Source organism: Acartia tonsa, chromosome 4, assembly GCF_053477335.1.
Source record: "Acartia tonsa isolate MP-2025a chromosome 4, ASM5347733v1, whole genome shotgun sequence".
Taxonomy (NCBI): domain Eukaryota; kingdom Metazoa; phylum Arthropoda; class Copepoda; order Calanoida; family Acartiidae; genus Acartia; species Acartia tonsa.
Window position 1 is genome coordinate 50,294,759 of NC_137263.1, and position 27,215 is coordinate 50,321,973.

The window sequence follows — 27,215 nt, forward strand, 5'->3', positions numbered from 1 at the left end:
AGGGAAAGAAAGAGAAATAGAGGATGTTTGTAATTAAGGTTTTAGGCTACTTTAAATAGGGGTCAACGAAATAATTCCTCTAAGTTGCCATCCAGCCCAAAATGCCTTGCCTCCTCCCCCCCCCCCTCTGCAAAAAAATAAAATAACATAAATGAGGGAGGAAAGGGTTACCCCACTTCTCTTAGGTCAAAATCCTTCAAGGCTAGGGAAGGAGGCATTAATAAACCTAAATATTACTAAACACATATGCATATTTGAACAAAAAGAGTTAAAAAAAATACTACATCAAAAATAGTTCTAATGTAAGAAGATATTAAAGAAAAAAACTGCCGCTTATAGAGATGCTTTTCATCTAAAAACCTGTGGTTAAGGGTAAATACTTTTTTGTGCAAAGAGTTTATTGACATATTAAGCAATAAAACTAATGTTAACGATTCTAATTATTCTGAAAGCACGAATTTTAAACAATGGCAATTATAATCTAAGCATAAAAGGAATTTACAACCTTTTTCTTGTTTATTTAGCGCTGCCACTATTCAATTTAAGCATGTTCTAACTACCAGACTTCATTGAAATTCATTGCTGTTTTTGCTGCGCTACTTATGAACGTAATTTTCTGTTTTTATTAAACAAATCGTGAACGGTAGCTATTGGAATATATCAGCAAATAGGGCCACAGTCGAATGCCTGTCTTTTATTTTCCTGCTTTAAAGACGCAAGTTATAAAGCAAGGCAACATGCCGTCAATCTACTACCACTAGCGAATATAAACTCTCGTAAATATTGATAAACAAGTAATACATCTAACCAAGTAGCAGAGCCAAAATGTAAATTTTATATTTCAAAGAATCATAACAGTTAGATTTATAGATTTTCAAAAAAAATTTCATTAAATTTTATTTGTATGAATATGTGAAATTTTATGGAGCCATTATCATCTGGAGAATTATACTTCCAGCCAGGCTAGCCTTGGCCAGCAGTAAACCTGGCAGGTTACCAGTAATGGCTGTCAACAGGATTGGTGTCACCAAGGGATGAAGCATGAAACCAATAGGATCCTGCAGAGGATTGGGGACTGGGTTGTTGGGTGTCAGACCGAACAGGCTCATCACCTCAGCAATGGGAAGTTCTGTAGAGGATCCATTCAAAACATTCATAATAGCCTGGATGATGTCAGTTGAAGGTGCAGGTGTTGTAGTCTGACCGCCCCCCAGAATTCCACCAATGATGGCAAATATGTCAGGTTTAGAGGTTGTTGTTGTAACACCTGATGGTGTGGTTGTTGACTCTCCACCTCCTCCTGTCAGCATACCAATTAGTTGGCCAAGTAGGTCAGCTTGAGTTGTGGTTGTGCTAGCGGCTGTGGTTGTTGTCACAGGAGCTGTTGTCGTTGTTGATCCTAAAATATTTTTCATTAAATATTACAGTACACATTATTGCAACAATTAATCCTTTCAACAAAGTAACAGTATGTCTGTCTATCTGTTTGTTTGTTTGTACCGAAGGATCTCATGATTCTCCTTTACAGGGTAGCTTCTCATAGTTTCTGGAAAGGTTGATAACTATTTTTAGAGGTTACCACCACCCTCCAAAGAGAAAACAACCCATGAAAAAAATAACCTTCATTTACAAATTTCTTTTTCACTAAAATTAAAAATAGTGGGTGGGTGGTCGATCCTCACCACCAAATAAATCCCCCCCATTAATTTTTTACTTTTTCTTTTTAAATCTAAAATATAAAATTGGGTTATCAAATTCATCTTATTTAATTTTTAGTAATAAACAGTTGTGTGTTATGAATATACACAAATATAAATAAATTTAATCATACCTGAAAGTAAACCACCAATAGCATTGAACAGATCAAATGGCGTAGTCGTGGTTGTGGTTGGAGCCTGGGTTGTTGTAGTTGTTGGGACAGCTGTTGTTGTTGTTGTGGTAGCCCCACCATCTATTGAAACTGTTCCAAACAATGCTCCTCCTATTGCGACAAATAAATCAGGAGTGGTAGTCGTGGTAGTTGTAGTTGTTGTTGTAGTAGTTGTTGTTGTAGTTGTGGTGGTTGTTGTTGTTGTTTGAAAGATTGCCTGAATTAATCCAAACAATCTATCTTCTTGATGATCAGACTGATGTGCTGGAACAGCCAGGCAAGCTGGTACAAGCAAAAATACAAGATACATTAATTTTGTCATCATGCCTTTCTTCAAAAACTTAATATACACTATTTAGATTTTGACACTTAGATTTATACCTTTTTTACAGGTGTTTTACATAAATTTTTAGAATTATTTCTGTCAACCTTGAAATATTTTGACATTTCAATTTAAAAATAAACTTATTTGATGGTATAAATTAAATGAATGTACACTGTACGTACATGTCCGTACACTACAGGGCACCTACCAATAGAGTAAAATACTCGAGGGAGAAGGGGTTTAATAACTGTATGTCCCCATCCCGATGACCCTGTGCCGACTTTTAATTGGGTCTTTGAAAATTAACCAATAGCGTCGGGAATATTAACACAGCCAAGTCGCTACAAAAGAGCAGAAAGCAATTTGCTAGCAGACGAAAAAGGTCCCCAACAGGGGGATCCAGGTAGGTGTCTGGTGATACATCTATATTTATAGATTTATTGCCTACCCTATGGAAATGTATTATAAGCATGTAGTAATATTTATTTAGCTGGTGCAGTTCTGAGCTTTATTTTTTTAGAACTGAATGTCATAAGTAGAAGACGACCAATTTTCTTGTTTAGAAATTGTAGACAAAAAAATGTTCGACTTTTCAAGACAATGTCGCACTAGTTTTGCCTCTTTTTATAAATGTTTGAAACCCTATCTCAAATAACGCTTATCATCACTATCAAATGTTTGTGCTTAACCGTTGACGTGGCTGCTATTTGTCGGCTATTTGGTAAGAAAGCTTTAAAAGAAGGCGTCTTAACTTTTTAAATTTTTATTTTAAATAGCTAGCCGGTGTTTTTAGTAAGTAGTAGATGTAAAATTTTCCATAGAATTTAGATATGCAATCGGTTTTTTGTAGACCTCTTATTTTTTAAGTAATTGAAGATTTAAAAAAAAATAATTAAGTGGGTTTTAAGGTACTAGAACGCAACAAAAAAAGAAGAAAATTGCCTTTATGAACAAAAATAGTAAGATCTTTAATTTGACACCTTACTTTTTTGATTCTGTTGAGTAATTACTGAAAAAATCGATTTTTGTTCATAATGGCAATTTTCTTCTTTTTTTATTGTGTTTTAGTACCTTAAAAAGACTTAATCATTTTTTTTTAAAACTTAAATTACTTTAAAAATAAGAGGACTACAAAAAAAAACCGATTGCATATCTAAATTCTATGGAAAATTTTGCATCTACTACTTACTAAAAACACCGACTAGCTATTTAAAATAAAAATTTAAAAAGTTAAGACGCCTTCTTTTCAAATTTTAGTTGATTCACAAACAATTACACTAGTACCCAAAGTTTTGTAACCTTATCTTGTTCGTTAGATTAAAAGCTTTAAGTATTTTAATGATTTTAAACTAGTCCAAATTTTTCAACCAATAATTTTAATTTATAGAAAGAGTAATTTATTTCTTTTGTCTTATCCCTTAATATCCCTGTTACCTCTATTCATTTATGTGTACTGTGTAGTACGAGTCAAAACTATTAAAGTCATTTATGTAAATTCATATATATCAGGGCTCGGCAACCGTGTCAAAAGCTTTTTCACAAAACATGCAGTGTTTCAGGTATCTACCACTTTTTAGCTGTAGACAGCCGCTAGATCATGTTAATCGGCAGAGAAAACATAAAAATAGGAAACCCTTAGTCTATTTTTTTTATATAAACTGTACAACTGGAACGTTGTCAATACTGCTAGGTATCGAAAATTCAACATCCAGCTAAATTTATGAGTAGTTTCAACTGTATACAAACCAGTATAGCCCTCCCCCCCCCCCCTAATCTATAAAAAATGGCGGCTACCGAATAAAACTGTTTAAAGATTTTAGTTCTTTGTGGACAGTAGAAATTACCTTTTATATTTTTTTTATATTTTAAACCAATCTTTCAAGATCCTTTATATCTTATCTTCATTTCGAAAGTATTTGTAACAATCAAATTATATTTCAAAATTAAGAAAAATAATGTTGGTTAATACAGGAGCTAACATGTAAAATTTTAAGAAACAAGGATGAAAATATCCATAAAGCATAGCTCTAAAATCAAACAAATAGTAACGCTCTAATAGTAATAGAATTTTATACGCAGAATATTAATAGATAAGTACGTGTAAACAAAGTTCCAGAAGTATCATTTAGTGGATGATATTATCATAAATAAATTGTTACAAAAAGGTGAAATCGTCATGACTTATAGGACAATTTTAACATGCATAAATTAACGGTAAGAGCTATCCGTTATGTACGAACGGATGGACGTACGGACCAGGCCTAATTATAGAAAAGCTTCGCTAGTGTGTACACTTTTTCTTTACGTCTTAGAATTCATTTAAAAGATATGACACATTCATTTAGACAGTTGACAATTCTATTAGCAAAACATTTGTAGAACTAAATCTTATTTTGGCATAAATATCAGTTTGTAAGGAATCTAGTTCTTAGATGGTCTGCAATGTTTGGAAAGATAGCTCTCATCTTCTTCTGCTTCCTGTCACTCCCAAGTTCTACTATTTCTGACAGTAGACAGGTCAGTGGAAGTTGTTTATAGTGCCTGTAAAAATTACGTCATACAGGCCTACTATTGGTCAATTTAAATGTATGCTTGCCTGCCATTGGTAATTTAGTCTGTGTATCGGCCTGTCATTGGTCATTAGCTTTGCATGACGTCATTTTTTATCAGCACTAATAAAAGCTACTTTTTAACTAGGTTATGTCTATAAAAGTTCTCCTATTTCTGACAGTAGACAGGTCAGTGCAACAAGTAGCGCAGCTACTATATAACTAAGTTCTGTCTTTACAAGCTCTACTATTCCTGACAGTAGACAGGTCAGTGTAACAAGTAACGCAACTACTAAATAACTAGGTTATGTCTATACAAGTTTTACTGTTTCTAACAGTAGACAGATCAGTGTAACAAGTAACGCAACTACTATATAACTAGGTTTTGTCTTTACAAGCTCTACTATTTCTGACAGTAGACAGGTCAGTGCAACAAGTAGCGCAGCTACAATATAACTAGGTTATGTCTATACAATCAACTATTTCTGACAGTAGACAGGTCAGTGCAAAAAGTAGCGCAGCTACAATATAACTGTGTTATGTCTATACAAGCTCTACTATTTCTGACAGTAGACAGGTCAGTGCAACAAGTAGAGCAGCTACTATATAACTAGGTTATGTCTATACAAGTTTTACTGTTTCTAACAGTAGACAGATCAGTGTAACAAGTAACGCAACTACTATATAACTAGGTTTTGTCTTTACAAGCTCTACTGTTTCTGACAGTAGACAGGTCAGTGCTAAAAGTAGCGCAACTACTATATAACATTAATAAAATAGGTTTTAATCAGCTCCTGTGAATGGTATGCGTCTGAATTTTTATTTGTAGATTCCAATAGCAATATGTCACAATTCAGCATAACATATTATTGGGAGTCAGGCACTGATCCTGTTTATGGTTTTGTGTGGTTAGTTTTTTTCTTTGTGTGATTCATCTTTGGAGGGTGGTGGTACCCACATATAGATATAATTCTTATAGTTATTTATTTTTTATTGATTTTAGGGGACGGGGGGAGGTCAGGAAAGTATCCTAAAATTACCAAAATGTCTAAAGCTTCCTTGAAAAGTATAACCACTGCGCACCAGTATTTTCCAAGATCTTAAGCTTTAGACAAAAAACCTTAGCGCTTTGTATTATAGAATAAACTAGGACAGACACACCCCAGGTGTAGAATAGCTTTACAACTAAAATATTTTAAATTCAGGGTCCAAGAAATTATGATGAACTGAAAAAGGCCGGAAGTTCTGCAGAGCGACAACTGTTTGGTGGAGGTGTTTCTCTGAGTAGTGGAGACACTACAACTACAGCTTCAACCACTCCATTTGATCTTTTTGGAGGAATTATTAACTTACTAACAACTACAACAACTACTACTACCACAACTACTCCAACAACAACAACTACTACTACTACCACAACAACAACAACTACAACAACTACTACTACTACCACAACTACTACCACAACTACAACCACAACTACTACAACCACAACTACTACAACCACAACTACTACAACCACAACTACTACCACAACTACAACCACAACTACTACAACAACAACTACTACAACAACAACAACAACTACTTCAACCACCACAACTACAACAACCACAACTACAACAACCACTCCAGCTACAACAACAACATCTGTAACCACAGTAGATCCTAGCATATTACAAGGTGTATTTAATTTATTAGGCTTGACAGCTCCCACACCAATTCCAAGTTGTTTGTCTGATCCTATTGGCTTCCTAACACATCCCCTGATTCAACCCATAGTTATGGCAGCTGTCGTGTTGAATCCCAAGCTGTTGATTATTGCCAAGATTGCATTGGCTGCAGCATTTCTATTTAATTTGGTTACTGGTGGTGGCCTCGCATTTTTGGGAAAATGAAAAAAAAACATTGAAGAGTTTTTTCCTAAAACCTTTTACTTGATAATAAATTAACATCATGTATATTTGAACTATTTTGAAATAAACGTAATTAATATGTTTTAGTTTATAAAGAGTATACTTGGATGTAAAAAAAAGTTGAAAGGCTAAAAATATTTTTGTGTAATTTGAATTGACCTTATTTTTCATTCTATTTTTAGTGCATCATAATTCTTTTACATCAAAATCAATTCGTAAATATTAATTTTGAATTTAAAAAAATCAAATTGTGCAGCAATAAAAGTATTTTACTTATAGCTCCATATCAACTGTGTAGAATTGTATCTTTTTTGGGGTATTTATGAACGGTTATAGAAAACGTAGATATTGTGACAGGGTAATTTTTGTCTTCAAGATAGGTTGCTAATATAGTCCTCAGATATTGGTGATACGTTCCACCATAGTCAGAAGATTGGGGTAAAGTCACCAGGGGGTGGGATGAGCGTATCATTATATAAGCCAGCTGATAGAAACATTTTATAAGAGTATGCTATAATCTCTTACAATATCCACTTATTCTATATCCATTTATTTAAGTGACTTTGATGGAATGATTGTGCTCCTACTTATTATTCACTGAAGGTTGACAAAGTCAGGAGTCTGTTAAAAGAACTAACTCAGTATTGCTCTAGAATAATTTTCCATCTCTGACTCTTTCTGCAGATCTATCTATCTATCTAATCATATGTCTATCGAACTAGCTACATCTATCTTACCATCAAGGTATCTAGGCATCTATCAAATATACTATCTTTCACCTATCTTACTATCTTTCGATCTATCTATCGATCTGATTTCTTTCTATACAAAAATCTCTCTCCCTCTCAGCCCCCCCCTCTCTCTCTCTCTCTCTCTCTCTCTCTCTCTCTCTCTCTACATTTCTTTTACTTTGCTCCTCTTTCTCTATCTATCTATCTCTGTTCCAAGTTGGTCCCCTCTGATTTACAGGACAAGAGAAAATTATATTACGTGAAAAGAATATTTAGTTCGCTTTTGTAACAAGTAAACACTCGCAAATTATTTTCAAGGAACTTCTTTGCACAGAACAGTTTTTAGATTGACCGTCAGTTGCCGTTTTCACATTATTACAAATACCATTTATAAAAACTTCTAACATTGGGCGAAAAAAGCAAAACCTGATCAAGTCCGTTTTATAATTTTAAATTTGATAGAAATAGATAATAATAAAGTAAAAGGTTGTCTATCAGTACCTAAGGATCTCGCTAACCGCCGAACCGATATGGTCCAATTTTACTGTGTAGCTTCCCATAGGTCGTGGGATCGTTCATAGCTATTTTGGGGGAGGGTAACACCACCCTCACAGGAGAAATCGCAAAATCTAGCGGAGAAAAATTATTTTTTGGTTAAGAGCTGATCTTAACATAGATTGAAAAGAAAACATTTTACATGGCCCTAGAGGCCTCTTATATCCTTATACTAAGTAACAGGATGTCTGTGTGTGTGTGTGTCTGTACCGAAGGATCTCGCTAACCGCTGAACCGATCGGGTTCTCCTTAACAGGGTAGATTCTCATATGTCCTGGGAAGGTTTTTAACTATTTTGGGGGAGGGTACTACCACCCTCCCAACAGAAATGACAAAAAAATTGAAAATTTTCTTTAAATCTGGGAGACTTCAACGTAACATTAAGAGGTATCCGTAATATAAAGAATTGTCGTAGACTTTAACAAACAAAAACATTTAAAGTGCCACTAGAGGCCTCTAGGGGCGTAGCCGCTAGTAAGTTATAAGGAAGTATAAGTCCAGTGTTAGTTTGTCCTTTGTTTTGAATAGACAATAGTGTTTTTACAATTATGCAGATTAAAAAATCAAAACTAGCATATTTTTTATCAGTTCACGGCTCCTAGAGAAACAGTATTCTTTAATATATTGATTATATCAATTAGAGCCGAATTAAGTCGGTCTATCATCCAGCCGTTAAAAAAAGATTTGCTGCAACAAATATCATACTTTATTACCCATCTGTAATAGTTTCTCTGATTTTTGTTCGTCTGGAGTAACTTACGGTGACAGAATGCTTCTTAAGGAATAAAATCACTTTGCTGCTTGGTATTCCTACAATTTATAACATATCCCCCCCCCCCCCCTCCCATCCGAAATAGTCCAAATTCTTGTGCATATTACAATATTCCAAACGGTCTCTTCATATTCCAGCTAAACTGAGATTTGTTTTCATATTTATTTGGTTATGCACACAGAAAGCTAATATAAGTAAGTATTCTAAAGCGGAATTCTATTTAAAATAATTTTCTGTCTATATCCAGAAAAAAAATTCATCCTTAAGCCCAAATTTGTATTAAGTTGAGTGTCCAAAAGTTTCAACCACTAATTGTAATTTTCAGAAGGGTTAATTTTGTGTATCATCTTTGGGGATATACATCAATTTATTGGCTATTATCTTATCCCTTTAGATCCCTGAATTTTCAAACTATATCCATGGGAAAAAATTTCGTCCTTGGGCCCAAATTTGTATGTATATACCATCCAATCAAAATACTTCTAGATTTAAAAGTGAAAAAAACTTGTATTAAAACTAAAATTTAAATATTCGCCCTTGCTTATCATAATATTGATGTTTAATAAGGTAGTTTTAAGTACATTATGATTCAAGTCATATTGACTGACTGATGGATGCATCCTTGAATCGATATATTATTACAAGGATGTTGCACCAGATTTTCATCTACTCTAATAAAGTCATACTCGCAGCTGGCTAAAATAATGATACCCCCTTTACCTCGACCCCTCTCTTTCAATTGGATTAACGAACTGACCAATAAAAGGTGTCCGTGTTAGCAACCTAAAATGTCGGATAATTTTCCCCTGTAAATATATCCATAAATATTCTATATCCATTTATACTTGTTCCAGTGTAGCACAGCTACTAGAGAGAAAAAAAATTAACTTTGGGGACCTTATTGAAATTTTAGGTTGAGTATCCAAACGTTTCAACTACTAATTGTAATTTACAGAAGGGGCAATTTTGGGTATCATAATTAGGGATGAACATAAATTTATACAAATTGATAATTCTATAAAATTACAGAGGTTTCGTGATTTTAAGAGCATATTTTTTAATCTTATTTTAATTATATGCATCCACAAACCCCAAATGACAAATAAAATTATATCATTTATCTATTTTTATCCCACAACTATCAAGATTTTTGTGACATATTATGTACTACCCCCATAAAAAAGCGAATAGAATAACCATTATTAATCTTATACTCTACCTACATATTGTTCTTTCTTTTATTAGAATAATATACAATATAAACAAGAACATACGGTCATATGACACAACTAAATAAAAACGAAATACATTAAACAAAGATTTATTTAAGAAATAATATCTAGTTGACTTTGTGATCAGGGCCGTTTTAGGGGCTAGGGGCGGTAAAGGGGTGATTATCCTCCACCCCCCCAAAAAATTTAATTTATACCCCCACCCCCCCACAATAAAAAGCTTGGACATCTTTGCCTATATGATATAAAGATCCCCCAACCCAATAAAAAACCTCGTTTGTGATTCAGGACTTTTGTGTTACAATTAATAATTATAAATGACTTGTACGAAATGCCTTTAAATATTAGTCATGATGCTTTCCTTGAAGTGTTATTAAACTGTATTAAAAACTCTATAATAAGCTTTCAATCCAACTTTCTTAAGAGCTGTAGAAGAATACAAAAAGATTTGTCAAAATCATTAAACGCGTTAAAGTGTGGAAATGTCAAGGATGAAACTGTACTTAATAAAATTATTGATATTGAAAATAGTCTGTGCAAAATGGAGGATGAAGAGAATTATCGTAGGTTAGAGAATTCTGGGTATTTCCACATTTTAAATGCAGAAAAGGCTTCAAAGACATTTAGTAGTTTGCTAAAAAATTCAAAAAAAGCTGACTCTATCTCACAAATAAAGAATGACTTAGGTGAATCTTTTACCTGTGAAAAAGAAAGAAATGAGTTTTTAACAAATCACTTTAAAAGTAAATTTGGCACAGCCTTTATTTCCAATTCTTCTCTCTTTGATTTTTTAGGCAACAATGTAAATCACCCAAAAATATTAGAACATAAATTAAATAATACCGATAGAGAAAAATTAGAGGCGGACATCACTATTAATGAATTAAAAGAGTCACTTAATTCAGCTAATTTAAATTCTAGTGTAGGACCAGATGGTATTCCTTATAGAATGTTGGTTAAGTTTTGGGACATTGTAAGCTTTCCTTTAATGAGAGGTTTTAAAGAGATGATTAATAAAAAACAGTTAAGAGGCATGCTAAGATGTGGTAAAATTAGACTTATAGCCAAAAAAAATGCTGACCTTTCAAAAATTAAATCTTGGAGAACAATTTTTTGTCTATCTACTGTGTATAAAATTTTCTCTGGGGTTATTGACAATAGGTTAAAAAAAGTAATTGACAGAATAAATATAAGATCACAAAAAGCCTATTCTTCTAAATACACTATTCAGGAAAATTTGATTCAAATTTATGAACTTATTTCTAAAACTTTAGCTTCCAACTCGTCTCTAGCAATTGCATTAATTGACTTTCACTCAGCCTTTGACTGTATTGGACATAAATATTTAAAAGATGTATTAGAATTTATGAATTTTGGCCCCAATATGATAAACATGATTTTAACTTGCATGAATGATAGATTTGCCCACATTCTGACTGATACTGGAATAACACCTAACTTTCCCATGAAAGTTGGTTATATGCAAGGTGATAGGCCTAGTCCTAACATATTTAAAATTGCCCTAACCCCTTTATTACTTACTATTTCAATTAACAATGAAATTGCAATTCCAAGAGCTATACCTTTTAAATTGACCGACACAGATACACAGCCAGACCCTGAATCAGCATTTGCCGATGATTGTAATGTTGCATTTACTCCTACAGCCATTGCTTTAAGAACTATTTTTCAAATTCTTACCTACTTTGCTCAAGTTTCTAATTTAAGAACCAATGTTAACAAAACTAAAATTTGTATTATAGGTAGGAAGCCACCAAATGATTTTTTTCTTGAATTGGATTCAATTGGTATTGAATTGGTTGATGATTTCGATATTTTAGGTTTACATTTTGATTCAAAACTGTCTAATATGCAAGATAATTGGAACAAAATTGTCACTAAAATGTCAAAAGTTAGAAATTTTTGGGCACTTTTCTACCTTACTACACCTGGAAAAATTGCAATTATTAAGGGATTCATGTTACCGTTACTGAATTATGTAGGGGCAGTTGTCTTTCCTTCTGAAGAAATTATTTCACAAATTGAAAATATCATTATTTCTTTCTTAAGTCAAAGTAGACCAATTGCAAAATCTAAAATCTTTTCAAGTGTTGAAAATGGAGGTTTAGGATTACCAAAAGTAATAGATTTTTTACGCTCTTTAGATATTTTAATGTATAAAAAATCTTTATCTATAGTAGATACTTGGTCTTTAGAAATAAAAAATACGAGATGTCAAGCAAATGATCCATTTTATTTCAATGAAAAATTAGATAAGAATATTAATCCCATTTTATCTAGAATCATTGAATCATATACAATATTTTCAAATTCATTTTGGCTAAACCATGACAACATAAAAGACATGAGAATTTTTAAAAATAACTTTTTTTGCAATAATGAAAAACAAATTGTAAGTAGGGTAATTTTTACAGAAACAACATGGTTACGCTATGAAAATGATATAAAGTTAATTTGTTTTGGAGACCTTCTAAATACTGATAATTTATGTCTAGATTATAGAAACTTTAACATCAAATCAAAGGTCAATTTTAATTACATGGAATATTTGAGACTTAGGGGATTTGTTCAGCACAATATTGCTATATATAGGTGTAAACTTTCTAAACCCCAAACTAAAATTAGTTCACTATTTTTAAAGCCAAAAGTAAAGTCAAAACATTTTCGTTACTTCTTATCGAATGATGATCAGAGGATAGAAAAGTGTAAGTCTTATTTAAATAGGTATAACTGGGCGAAAATCAGAGAATTTGACATAGAGAGAGAGCGTAAATGGCAGAAAGTATGGACTTTGTCCTTTATTCCAATAAATATACGAGAATTCTCGTTTAAATCTATAAACAATTATAACTATTTTAATGCTAATATCGCTAATTTTAGACCAGAGTCTCCAGATTGTACACTTTGTATACTAGACCGGAATCTACCCGCACCCAAAGAAACTGCCCAGCACTTTTATCTGGACTGTCCTGTCACAACTGATATTACTACCAACTACTTTACAGACTTTCTACATAATATTCAACTCAATTTTGACGCAAGCTGGCTGTTAGTAGGAGTTCCAAAAACGCTCACAAGTAAAATGATAACTGTTTTAAATATTGAAATTATACTTGTGTTATATTTCATCTTTCAGTCAAGACTGAAAAAAAAGCTTCCATTAAATTCAAATCTACTTGAATTTATTTCCTTTCAAAGGAAATTTTTGCTTAAAAACAAACAGTATAAACAAGGATATGAAAAATTAACAACAATTCAATTTGACCCTGGATAAATTTTATTCCTACTCTGTCTGTTATTCTGCTATAGGGTAAATACCTAGGTAAGGGACCAGTCGATAATGATCCTTCATTAATCCTCTGGCGACTCTTAAACCTAACAGGGTCAGAGCTGTCTACTATCAGAATACCTGTCCTTGCCCCACTCATCTTAATTCAGTCTGCCAAGCACATCTTATATGTGATACACTATTTCTTTGAGGCTTTATTGATGACTGGGCTCAGGGAATACCACAGGATATCTGACTTAAATTAAAGGGGCAATAACAAGGTAAGGGACCAGTCATCCTCTGGCGACCCTTGTACCTAACAGTGTTAATAAAACTGTCCATGCCCCTCCCTTACTTATTCAGTCTGCTAATCACATCTTAAATGTGATCCATTATTAATTTATGAAGACGTAAATTATGACTGAACAAAGGGAATGTCACAGTATGTAAAAATCTTTTCTTATAACCAATGTAATTTTGATATGATATTCTTTAATATATGTGTACATAAATAATTTATATCCATTTTTTTTTTTTAATATTGTGAATGACTTTTAAAATAATATTGATAAACTTTAAATGTAATTTTTGTATGTAAATGATAAAGACAAATAAAGAATCAAATAATAATAATAATAATTATAGTTTTTGATTAAATGTATTTAACCATGCTAAAGTTAAATAAATGATATGTTATGTTAAAGAATAGTATTTTCTATGCATTTTATGAATTATTACCCTTTTGAACTTTCTATAATAATAAAAAATGTATAAATTTAAAGCTGACTTTATTTACAAAATCTTGAAATTAACAGTTATTTGAAGGAGAGTAGTATTAAACAGAGAAATAGCGCCTAAGCTTCGCTCAAGTCTCAAATTTAACACCGCTAGTATGACATACAATTTTCTCAAAAAGATGTATGAATTGTCTGATTAGGAACAGGTTTAGACATCCAGCTGAAGTTACAATTTGACGATTTCTCTTAGGCTTAAACGCGACTGCCAAGCTCTCGAGAAATAGTGAGTGAGGCAAAGCATAACAAAACAAACCTTGCGTGGTAAAGTCTAGTTAAAGCTAAAAAACAAGGATGACAACATCCATAAAAGCGAAGCACTGAAACGGTAGGACAAACAGACATTAACACTTGTAAAGTGTAAGAACTGAATAATCAGAATATAAATGAATAAGAGTCGAAGAAAATTTGTAAGTAAATTTGTTGAAAAACTGAATAATGTTTATGGACATACTTACATTTTTAGGACTTGATTATAGAGTTGCTTCGCTTAAAGTATTGTACTTTGTTGTCCCAGGAATCAGTATACCAAAAATCAGATCAATCGGATAATTAGGTTACATAAAAATTTTATTGTTAAAAAAGTAAGAAAATCAACATGTTTAAAATGGACGTACGGACATTCTGGTAATGATTATAGAGTTGCTACACTTTCTAAATCGTACCTAATTACTACAGGAATCACCATGCAAAGTTTGAAATCGATAGTACAATTCTAACATGCCTAAATTAACGAAAAAAGCTATCCGTTACGGACGGACGTACGGACGGACCGACCCTAATTATAGAAAAGCTTTGCTTTTAAAAAGACCTAGGTCCATGGACAATTACTCAAGTGGTAATATATTAGATTCTCCAATGTATATAGACGTTTTGTGCATAATTAATGATCTTTTTCCTTCATTGGTATTTTTGTAAAGAAAGCTTACCAGATGGAAGAAAAAATCCTTTTAAAAGTGAAGCTTTTCTATAATTATGGTCCTTCCATCCATCTGTCCTGAACGGGTAGCTCTTTTCGTTAATTTAGACACGTTGGAATTTTCCTATTCATTTCTAATTTTGCACGTTAATTTCTTTAGCAGTTAGGTACGATTTAGAAAGCGTAGCAACTCTATAATCGTTACTAGTTCGAACGTACATTGCAATCATGTTAATTTTTTAACCTTTTGACAATTATTTTTATGTGATATAATTATCATATTCATATATTTTTTTATACTAATTCGAAAACACTAAAAATGTCGAACCATGATGTCAGAAAAATTAACAATTAACCAATGAGAAGCCAGTATTCACATTGGTAAAATATATAGCGGCCTCTCATTGGTTAATTGTTAATTTTTTCTGACGTCATAGTTCGACACTTTTACTGTTTTCTACTGATTCCTATTATGACAAGGTACAATGTTATACACTTTTTACATTTATATTTTGCTTATTCAGGTCTGATACTCTACAAGTGTTTATGTTCGTTTGTCATATTGTTTCAGAACTAGGTTTTTTTGGATGTTGTCAGCCTTGTTATTACATATATTTGGTCCTAGGACAAACGCAGGAGTCCTAAACGTCGGAGTGGGCAAACGTAGGAGTGGACACTTAACCTAACCTAACCCTATTTTAAACCATATTTTATGTTTTTTAAATGCCTAACCACTGCGGGGTTCTTATTTGTATATTCATATCTTAACCTAACCTAACCTGCATATAAATACTTACTTAAATCAATATTTTAACACTCTTGCGTTTATCCACTCCGACTTTTTTCCTGGAACCATATATTTGTTTTTTTTGTGAGAGAAAAAATCATTATTGGTATAAACCAAAAATTTATGTAGATCAGAAAAAGTATTCCTTGAATTAAATGCAAATTTTTTAGGTCATTTTAAGGTGAAGGTTGCTTTCCCCCTTTCTATTGTAGTTTGGACTAGAATAGAAGGCAAAACTACAATGCATAATTTCAAACAGCTTTGCTACTGCTGTTTTTGGAGGTAAGTGTGATGATTTTATTATGATGAAAATACTCAATATTAAATAAGCTTTTTCCCAACTTCTTGAGATGGATATTTCTGTCTGAAATGTGTGAGGAATAATTTGTGAATGTAGGTATAGTGATATGTATGGATAGTTCCCAGTGGCTCTATATACACAAAATATAATTAATTCAGACCTAATTAAGTGTCAGTGTATGTGTGTGTGTGTGTGTTTGTTTTATGGTACACTATAACAATTATATTTTTGCAATACATCTTTTGTTACTTATGCTTTGTAAGCGGCTTCTCCCTTAGAGGTCTCTAGGTGCACTAGAGGTGGGGGGGGGGCCCGGGGGGGGGGGGTTGTAGTCGAACTCCTGCCCATTTTCAATTTCCTTGCGTGAAATCTTTTCCCTAAAATAGTTATAAACTTTACCTGGACCTATGAGAAGCTACATTGCAAAGGAGAATTATATCGGTTCAGCGTTTATCAAAATTCTTCAGACATCTTACTTTTACATTAGGATGAAAATAACATAACATGTTATTCAGGGACTAATGGAAAATTAGACTACATGTGAATCATAATGGTCTCAATTTTTTGCTTAATCGGTTTCTTGGTAGAATAAAAGACTTAAATCTTTACGGAATAAAACTTTGTAGTATAATTTGGAAGTTTTATTATTAATAATGAAAGTATCTTAGACAAGAATGATTTTTTACAGTGTTGGGTAGAATGTTTATTATTATTAGCAGAGTTGTAGCTGGAGAGATGTGGCAGGGATCTAAAGGGATAAGACAATGGCCGATAAATTGATATACAACCCCAATGATCACAAACAAAATTATCCCTTCTGTAGATGACAATTAGTGGTTGAAACGATTGGACGCCCAACTTAATACATATATACAAATCAATCAAAAAAGTCCCCAAAGTTATTAAGCCAACGAATAAGAAAGTTTATCATAAAACTTTGGGGACTAATGAAATTAAAAGCCCAATAACTCCTACCTCCCTGGAGATGTGGTCTCCCTGAGGAAACTAAATATGTTTAATAAGAATTATTCAGGCCAATGTTAAGACAGTTTAATAAACCAAGTTTTTTTTAGCTTTTTTAGAGTAAAATATCAAGTTTGCTTTTTGTAAAACATTACATAAAATAAATCAGATATTTTATCTTTCATAATATTCTTAGATATAAAAAATGCATTTAAAAGCATCTTAAAGCATTGACTGAAATATTTTAATATAGGGGGGGGTTAAATTTATTTCAGGTTAAACTTAACTTTTATTCACTAATTTATATATAGATTGTTGATTTCATAAAAAAAAGCTTGTGAAATAATCTCATAATTTATTTGTTTGTTATATCGTTCTTTCGAGGGCTCGGCAGCAGCACGTCAGCCGCGACAAAGCCTAAAATATAAACCAGTTTGGATGTTTAGAAAAAATCTTAGTAATGCCATATTTGGGTCAGGTTAAAAGACTTTCATCTGATTTTTAAAATTGTAAAAGGTTGATTTCTCAGTGGCTCACAGAATACTGAAGAGCGGCTGCCGAGCCCTAGTTCTTCTTAAAGACTATCCTATAATTTAAATTAGTTGCGATGGTTATTTGTCTACAGCTAAAGACCTTGGAAAATTGTGATCAAATAGGTTGTACTTTTCAAGGAAAGCTTTATAAATGTCTTGAGATGGTTTCAGGCTATTTCTAATACAATCCTCTGCTCTCCCCTTTAGGCTAGGGGCGAAGCAAATTGATGATCATATTCGTTTTACTAAGCGTGCTTATGCTACGCTATTACTGGACAAAAAGTTCTTGTTGATTATGAAAATGTGATCTTATGAATATTCCTCATATCAAATTGCTAATTCATTTTGATTGGCAGGGATTAAGTTTCAATAATATGCTACAAAGCTGCATATCTCTATTTGAATGCACTATTTCAGGATCAATAAAGTCAAGTGTCAACTGCTTCACCCCAAGGTCTTTCTAAATCAACATCCATAAAAGCGAAGCTCTTAAACATTAAGACAAACGAACATTAACAATTGTAGAGTGTCAGAACTCAATGAGCAGAATATAAATCAAAACAAAATTGTAAGTAAATAATAATGATAACACATAAAGAAGTTTTGTCAAAAAGGTTTTAAATCACCATGTTTTAAATGGACGTACGGACTTTCTGGTAACGATTATAGAGTTGCTACGCTTTCTAAATCGTACCTAAATGTTATATTAATCATCTTGCAAAGTTTAAAATCGATATGACAATTCAAACATGTCTAAATAAATGAAAAAGCCAACCGTTACGGACATACGGACGTACCGAGACTAATTATACAAAAGCTTCGTGTATAAAAATCAGAGATAGAAACTTAAATTGACTTTTTTCGTCAAGTTTCTTTTAACCGACTAAAACATTTATTACTATATCCTATTAATGAGTGGGCTAAATTAAGCAATACTTTTGTTCTATTAAAAAAAAATAGAGCAGCATGTAAGTACTTATTTTTAAATTTAATGTGGGATTAGTACCTCCTTGAAGGGAATACTAAGGGTGCAGTCACTAAATGTAAATTATTACCTACTTAAGGAGATGACATTGGACTGTTTATTGCACTAGTCCCCAAAGTCTTATAAAGACGTTTTCTTCTTTGTTGGCTTAACAACCTTGGTGACTTTTACTGAATTTTGATTGGTTGGTTCATTTAGTTGAGTGTTTCAACACGTTTCAACCACTAACTTTCACTAACACTAATTTTGTGTATCATCATTGGGTATGTACATCAATTTAATGGCCATTGTCTTATCCCTTTATATCCCTGATACAAAGTACACCTGCTTGAATCTAAAATTACTAGATGTCAAATGAAAGGTATGCAAAGATGTTGAATTATAAAGAAAAGCCGAAGAATAAAATGGAAATGAGTTGTAAAAAAGGAAACGCGTTATAAATAGATATATTTTGAGATCATATAATTTCTAGAGTTATCTATAATACAAAGTAGCTTCATGTCTGTCCGTCCGTCCGTCCGTCTGTCTGTCTGTCCGTCCGTCCGTCTGATCTCGGTAACCACTGAACCGATCGGATTCTACTCTTCAGGGTATATACCTATTGGTCCTTTGGTGGTTTTAAGCTATTTTCTTGGGGGGTGGGACACCCCAAACCCCCCCAAAATTGAAATTCCCCCCCCCCCTCAAAAAAAAACGGGGGAGGGGAGAGTATGGTTCGGAGCACCAGAAATGTTTTTTATTTTTTATTTTTTTTTAAAACTACCTCTAGAGGCTAGGGGCGAAGCCGCTAGTTTTGTAATAAAGTGTTACATTTATATTTTTTGGTTAAAACATACTGCGTTTATGTATATCAACAAGCATGACAATATCCATAAAAATGAAGCTCTAAAATCAGACAGCTGGACAAACGAACATTTAATCTTGTATAGTGTCAGAACTAAATAAGCAGAATATTAATTTACATGTCTAAACAAAATTGTATATAAATGTGTTGCAAAATTGCTTAAATACAGGATTCTTTTTAAGGCTATACATACAATTTTGTGACTTCATTTTAGTAATGCTTCGCTTAAAATAAGAGCTACTCGTTGCAGACGGACGAACGGAACGAACCTAATTATAGAAAAGTTTGATTTAAAGAGGAATTAAATTGATCACATAAAATAACACCTAAGTTAAAACAAAGAGAAAGAGATAGAAAAAGAGAAAGAGAGAGAGAGAGAGTGTGTGTGTGCGTGTGTGAGAGAGAGAGAGGAGAGAGAGAGAGAGAGAGAGAGAGAGAGAGAGAGAGAGAGAGAGAGAGAGAGAGAGAGAGAAAGTTAAATTATATTCTGTAATTTTATTCAAATTCCCTCTTATTTCTGTCTTTCTTTATTCTAGAAATAAATCAGGGATCTAAAGGGATGAGACAATGGTCGATAAATTGATGTACATCCCCAATGTGAATACACAATTAACCCATCTGTTGATTACAATTAATGGTTGAAACGTTTGGACAGTCAACTTAATAAAGCAACCAATCAAAAATAATTAAAAGTCCCCAAAGTTGTTAAGCAAACGAATAAGAAAGTTTATTATAAAAGTTTGGGGACTTGTGTAATAAACAACCCATTGTCCCCTCTCTCACTGGAAATAAATTCTTTGATTAGCCGAAATCCTAAGCTTTGTTTTTCGTTCTGTATTCAAATTTATGCGTCCAAAGGTGGATGCTTAAAAAGTTGGATTTTAGACTCAAAAAAAAAACTTTTATTTTATCAAATTCTCGAAAAATAAACAATGCAATGCTAGTGAACAATGACAGGTCAATACATAGACTTAATTACTAATTGCATACTAGCATACATTTTAGTTGACCAATGACAGGCCAGTATGGCGTAATTTTTCATAAGCTTCCTTTTTTAAGAATTGGACAATTATAAAAATTTAACTTTGTTTCAAGATTTCAAGTCAAGTGTTTGATTTAGACTTTATAACATTTATTTAGCATACCAGATACGATAAAAATTGTACCTACTGCTGATATGTCAGGCGTATAACATAAGTTATATGAGTAGAAAAGATACCTTGAAACCCAAAACAGGTGCAACTCATGCACAGATAAGGCTGCCAGGCAAATGTCGTAGAATCGAAATATTGGTTGTCTATTGGGTATTTCCTTTAGCTAAATAACATAGAAATAACATGATTTTAGTAATTATAATTGTATGGTCTAAAATTTTATTTCAACACAATGAAGCTTTTTACAGCGTTTATAAAAATGGCGTCATACTGGCCTAACATTGATCAATTAAAAAGATTACTGGCCTTCCATTGGTAATGTAATCTGTGTATTGGCCTATCATTGCTCTTTTGTATTGTATGACGTAATTCTTTTTATCGGCACTATAAAGAGCATCAAGTTAAAGAACACAGTAAAAGTGTCTGACTGATTATGACGTAACCAAAAAAATTAGCCAATGAGGGGCCATTATTGACCAATGGTAAAATTTATAGTGGCCTCTCATTGGCAAATTTTTTTGTTACGTCATAATCAGTCAGACACTTTTACTGTGTTCCAAGTTAAAACACAATAAATCAAAATTATGTTTTTGAAAATAATATATTGGCTTTAACTGCATAATACATGTAATCCATAAGAAGCTGACATGAAATTAATGTTTGTGTATAAATAATGATTGTGTTTGTCCAATGAAAATTGATATCTCAATCACTCTCTTTATCTCTCTCCTCTCTCTCTCTCTCTCTTCTAGTGGTTTTTAAGTGTGTATATTATCTTGTCAAGACACGCCCTTCTTTTAATAGTTGGCAAGTGGAAAATTTCTCCTCTATTAAAAAGCAGGGAGGGAGGTGACATTGTGCTAGTTCCCAAAGTTCAATAACAACATTTTCTTATTCGTCGACTTAACAATTTTGGGGGATATTAAATTTTGATTGGTTGGTTCATTAATTGAGTGTCCAAACGTTTTAACCACTGATTTATTTCTACATAAGGGTTAATTTTATGCCCATTCATTGGGAATGTACATGAATTTATCCGCCCTTGCCTCTTTCCCTTAGATCCCTGATTAAAAAGGCAGTACTAAATGTATTTCAAGGGTCTTAAGGGATAAGACAATGGAGGATAAATTAATAAGCATTATTGGTTGAAAAGTTTAGACAACAAAAGAAAAGTTGGTGAAGTTGAAACAAACCCATAAAAATTTAATAAAAGAACCAAAGTTTTAAGCCAACATATAAGAAAACGTAATTTGCGGTCAAATGTTCCGTTTATATTATTTGTTTACTGTTTCAAAATTAATGTCTTGACAAAATATTTTGAAAATAGCAAATAAGGTTAAGTAAGTTGATCTAATTTGACCGATAAATTTATATAAACCATTTTAAAGTGTAAAATAGTAAATTTACTTAAAATTTCTCTTACGGTTAAAAAGAAATCTAGTCTGTTTTTAGAAATATGAATAAGCCCGTTTTCCAAAAGATTCATCTTATATTTTGATTTTTATTATTTTAAACATTGTTTACCTTTTAAGACGTATTTTTGAAACTACTAATTCTTTCTTTTAAGAGAAGATAATGAATTGAACCTCCCAACTGATCAATTACACACTTTGGTTAAACGGGTGATATCAGGGGTTCAGGGTTTAGTAATGACGGAAAAATTTTATTAGTAAACCCTAGAAAAACTTGACGGGAAGCTTTTAAAGTGCCTATAAAAAATGACGTCATACTGGCCTACTATTTGTCAATTAAAATGTATACTGGCCTGCCATTGGTAATTTAGTATGTGTATTGGCCTGACATTGGGCCTTTGTATTGTATGACGTCATTTCAGAAGGTTGGCTGTCTAAGTCTTCCCCTTTTGTTACAGCTTTCCCCTCATTAGGCATCTCTGTAGGCGCCAGGTTTAAAACTGAAGTATAATTGAAAATGATAAGAAATAATTCTGTTTATATTTCATTTCAAACAAGTCATATTTTTACAGTTTATGACTTATAAAAGACCGTATCCTTGTCCCTGTTGGGCCTAAACCATTTGAAACTGTCCCCAGAAGGATATTTGTCAATATGTTAGAAACTTATTCCCCCCCCCCCCCTCTCCCCCCACCTAAGGATATTGGTCCACCCTTTGCCTCAAAATAAAGCTCTTGAACATGGATTATCCCTGTTGACTCTTTGTGTTATTATCAGATCAAAATAATATTTTAGTCCTAAAGTCATTATTAGAAAAGCGTTATTAAGTATTGATTCTTGGGCGATCGTGTGTTTGGGGGGGGGGGGTGTGGTAGGTGGAAATTGACAAAACATTCCCCTCCAAAACTCAGTGTATGTCTAAAATTTATGCTTTAATGTCGACGTATTTATTAAGCCATTTCACATTTTAACGACATATCGATAATACGACAATTATTACCTACATTATTCAATGCGATAATATAAAGACATAAGCCAATGAAAACATTATATGTCGTCTCAAAGTTCGACATGTTTAACATTATATATTGATATGATATTTTTGATTGTTATGTCACCGCAGGGCACTTTGAAGTGATGCTTCAATTTAAACATACTTTATATCAACAATACTTATCCCCCCCCCCTCCCCCACCCCTAAATCTCCTTCTAACCATACCTTAATTACTACCCCCATTTGGTTATCGACTCCTTAAAGCTTTTATTATTATTATCAAAAGTGAAGCTTTTCTATAATTAAGGTAGGTCCGTCCGTACGTCCGTAACAGTTAGCTTTTTGGTTAATTTAGATATGTTAGAATTGTCCTATCGATTTCAAACTTTGTATGGTTATTTCTGTAATAGTTAGGTACGACTCAGAAAGCGTAGCAACTCTGTATTTGATACCAGAAAGGCAATACGTCTATTTTAAACGTATTGATTTTTAACCTGTTTATAACAATTTTTTGTATGATATCTTTATCCTAATTCTTTTGATTTATGGAATATTGATTCCTGGAACGAAAAGGTACAATATTATAAGCCAATCATGTCCTAAAATGTATTTATGTCCTTAATTGAATCCTGTATTCATTCATCATATTTAAATACAAAAAAATTAGACTTAAATATTGATATTATGCGTGTTAAGTTCTAATACTCTAGAAGTTTTTTTTTTAGTTTGTCATACCATCTAAATTAATAGCCTTGTTTTTATGGATGTTATCATCCTTGTTATTTAACAATTTTGGAAAGTGATAATCAAATTTGCTTATTAAAATCAGTGAGAGAGAGAGGACATTGAATTGTAAATACGATTTCTTATTGGTTGGGTTAAAACTTTGGATACTTTTGTTAAATCTTGATTTAGTTGTACAAACTTCAAGTGTCAAATCTTTTCTTGATAGATTAAATTCATTGGTTGAAATGTTTGTACACTTCAAGATAGATACAAATAAACAAAATTTAGTAAAAGTCTTAAAAGTTTTAGAGCCAACGAGTAAAATAATGAGGTTATGAGACTTTGTTTACAGTCCTATGTCACCCTGGTGGCTTCAGAAAAAATCTAGCTAAGCAAAAAAATTCGTTTAAAAAATTATAAAACTATATATAATTTGGGGTTTTTAAGCTCCTAGACTTGAGGCGAAGACACTTGAGGATAAGGTGAAGCAAAAAGTACACACTATAGTACAATGCTTTCTAAATAAATAATTACTTTAAACTCGAAAAATAAATTAGTCTTTCTATAAGTTTAGACAACAAAAAAAGAAAATCATTAATATTATTTTAACCTGAAAACTGAACTTAACAATTAGATGTTGTTTTTAAGTGACATATGACTTAGAAAACAAATTACAAAGTGTCAGATATTTAACAAGTTCAACATTCTTTATTCTCAAATTTGAAATATGTAGGTGACCTGTTTAATACAATATTATGTCAAAAACAGATTTTTTTCAAAAGAGAAAGAGGGGACAATGGACTTTTTATAACACCAGTCCCCAAAGTTTTATAATAGCATTTTATTATTTGTTTGCTTATCAACTTTGGGGACTTTTTTAAAGATTTTTGATTGGCTGATTCATTAAGTTGAGTGTTCAAATGCTTCAACCACTAATTTTAATCTACAGAAGGGGTAATTTTGTGTATCATAATTAGGGATGTAGATAATTTTATCCCTTTAGATCTCTTTTTTTCGAACTCGGTATCCGCATCCCCTTTTTTAGCAAGTGCTACTTAATATTCTTATCATAGAACCAAATAATTTTGCAACTACTTGGCTGTTTATATTCTGTTATTTACTAAGTATATTTGCGATAACTTTTATTTAATAGATTATTTCAATTTTTAACATTTACATAACAGCCTGCTTTATTGCTTCAAGATCCATGTCAGATCTATATAAAAAATAAATGTCTATAAATGAGCTCAAGTTTTCCAAGAAATAAATGTTTAAAACTCATAGTGCTCCAATAATCCTCATTAAACTCTCATTGACCAAAGCTATAAGACCTTTATTCTATTTGTTTATGGAAAGAATAAAGTTTTTCAATCCATGTTGATATTTGAATTACATTGAAGTATTTAATCTTTATTTAATAAACAAAAAATATACGTTCATAATATAGAAACTCTAAGAAAACTCTGTTTTAAAAGAATTCGATTGTAGCGACACTTCCGTAGTGTTCAAATATTGAAACTAAAATTTTAATCATATTAACCCTTTGGTGATGGTAATGTAAATAAAAAATATAATTGAAGAAATCTTTTTAAAATCATTTAAAATATTAAATATTTACTTCTTTCTTTTAGATAGTAATGGCGAGGGAGGAAAATTGAAATAGATAAATAGATATGTACTTATAGAAAACTAGCCAATAGTGAGATAGTTATATCGAGCCAACTCTAGTACTTCATACTAGTCATGTTTAAATCTATTTTCCAAGAGGGTATGATAATTTAACAATTTCCCCACGCCCTATATTAGAAAAAAACTTAAATATTCTTCGTAATTGTTCATAGTTTCGCTTTTGATACAAATCCTTTGAGGCAAAGTACCTTGATGCTAAGGGCGAAGCAGACTAGCAGAATAAAAAAGCCTTACAAAAATATGTATGTAATATGCTCCGATAATCTAATAACTTTTCTGATGTTTTATTAATAGACAATAAGTCTTAATTAGAGCCCCAGGATTTATTCACAATTAGTATTTATCTCAGAGTCAGAAGCTTGGATTCGATATTTTGATTAAAATTCATTTTGTTGAAAATTTTAAGTTTTTTTATTTTACTAAAGATATAGTAGAAAATAGGGTTCAAGAAGCAGCTTATGGTACCTGCAAAAAAATGACGTCATACCAATGATAGGTCAGTAGACATTTACAATTGGTCAATTACAATGTATACTGGCCTATCATTGCTAATTTTTTTATAGGCACTATAAGCTGCTTCATGGTTCGACACCCGAGTCTTCAATCGCAAGGAGCTGGTTTAAGCTGAGGCTATTTTAAAATTTAGTTAAAGAGGCCATCGTTGAATAAACAGAATGTGTTGCTGAGAGTAGCTGCGAAGCAGTTAATAGTGCCTAATAAAAAATGACGTCATGACAAATGATAGGCCGTTATAACATTACATTAAGTTATACATTGTTATCGAACAATGGTAAAATGTATACTGGTCTCTCATTGGTCATTTCTAATTAGGGACTATCAACTGCTTCGTAGCTGCGGTTTGGAGTTGCTTGTTTTTCCTTCAACTTCCTAGAATCTGCAAGGTTTGTTATTAATGCTACTGCAGCTTTGTCTAAGCATGCATGTACGGGTACCGCTTCATGTACTTAAAGCTTTTAAACAACCGCGTGGCTGACAGTTAGGCTTGTAAAGCTGCGAGGTTGACGGTTATCTGAATCAAAGTTTAGTGGCTGTTGCTGAGGCTTGTTAGGAGGTTTGTGAGGCTTTTATAAACCACACCTTTGAGAATTACCTAGGCTGCCAAGCCCTGGGTAAAAATATTGAGGGAGACCTGTGGTAATAATTTCCTGACCTGATGCATACAAATAAGTTTAAAGGTAAGAAATTAGAGTGATTTTATGATAAGAAATGGTTCAGCTAATTAAAAAAACTGAGAATCTTTCTCTGTCCTCGATCCAAAAAAACTCTGTATGTAGAAAATATGTAGAATACAACCTTCATCGCTTTCTTAATCTTATTAATAATAATAAATTAATAATCTTTATATAAATAATAATAATAAAACAACTAGGTAAACATTCACAACATCCTAATATTATTTCTAGATATTGAGAGAATATCTAGCGTGTAGAGCGCGAGCGGTGGGACACGACGGACGGAATTTACTTAGTTTAACTGTAGAGAAGCTTCGCTTTAATCCCCGATAACAAAGATGTTCTATACACAAGTTGGATCTACGGCAGTTTACGGTAAAATATTGCTGGTAACGAACGTTGTCAAAAATCTATGAATTTTAAAGGCTGCTAGCTGCCAAACGGCTGAACATACAGATCATATCCGCACACCATTTTAAGCGGTATAAGAAGGCCTACAAATAATCTGGAATAGCCTAGATCCAATGATGCACAGGGAAAGATTCACTGAAGAAAAACGCGTAAAATAGGCCTTTTTGCGCATTTCTCTGCACTGCGAGATAATTATGCATTATTGATTTATGGCTATTCCAGATTATTTGAAGGCCTTCTTATGCCGCTTAAAACAGTGTGCGGGCATGAT

The 27,215-nt window shown here is 32.4% G+C and overlaps 2 protein-coding genes across 2 annotated transcripts; one reads left to right on the plus strand and one right to left on the minus strand.

Annotated features, from left to right (window-relative positions):
* Positions 1 to 821: 821 nt before the first annotated feature.
* Positions 822 to 2,222, minus strand: LOC145317623 (uncharacterized). Its single transcript, XM_080158771.1, has 2 exons — positions 1,832 to 2,222; positions 822 to 1,399 (listed from the first exon to the last, which is right to left on the minus strand). The coding sequence occupies exons 1-2, from the start codon at positions 2,193 to 2,195 to the stop codon at positions 921 to 923; spliced, it is 843 nt and encodes a 280-aa protein (XP_080014897.1). The 5' UTR covers positions 2,196 to 2,222; the 3' UTR covers positions 822 to 920.
* A 2,323-nt stretch (positions 2,223 to 4,545) lies between these two features.
* On the plus strand, positions 4,546 to 6,755 carry LOC145317624 (uncharacterized). The gene is made up of 2 exons (XM_080158772.1): positions 4,546 to 4,712; positions 5,950 to 6,755. The coding sequence occupies exons 1-2, from the start codon at positions 4,638 to 4,640 to the stop codon at positions 6,640 to 6,642; spliced, it is 768 nt and encodes a 255-aa protein (XP_080014898.1). The 5' UTR covers positions 4,546 to 4,637; the 3' UTR covers positions 6,643 to 6,755.
* Positions 6,756 to 27,215: the final 20,460 nt, after the last annotated feature.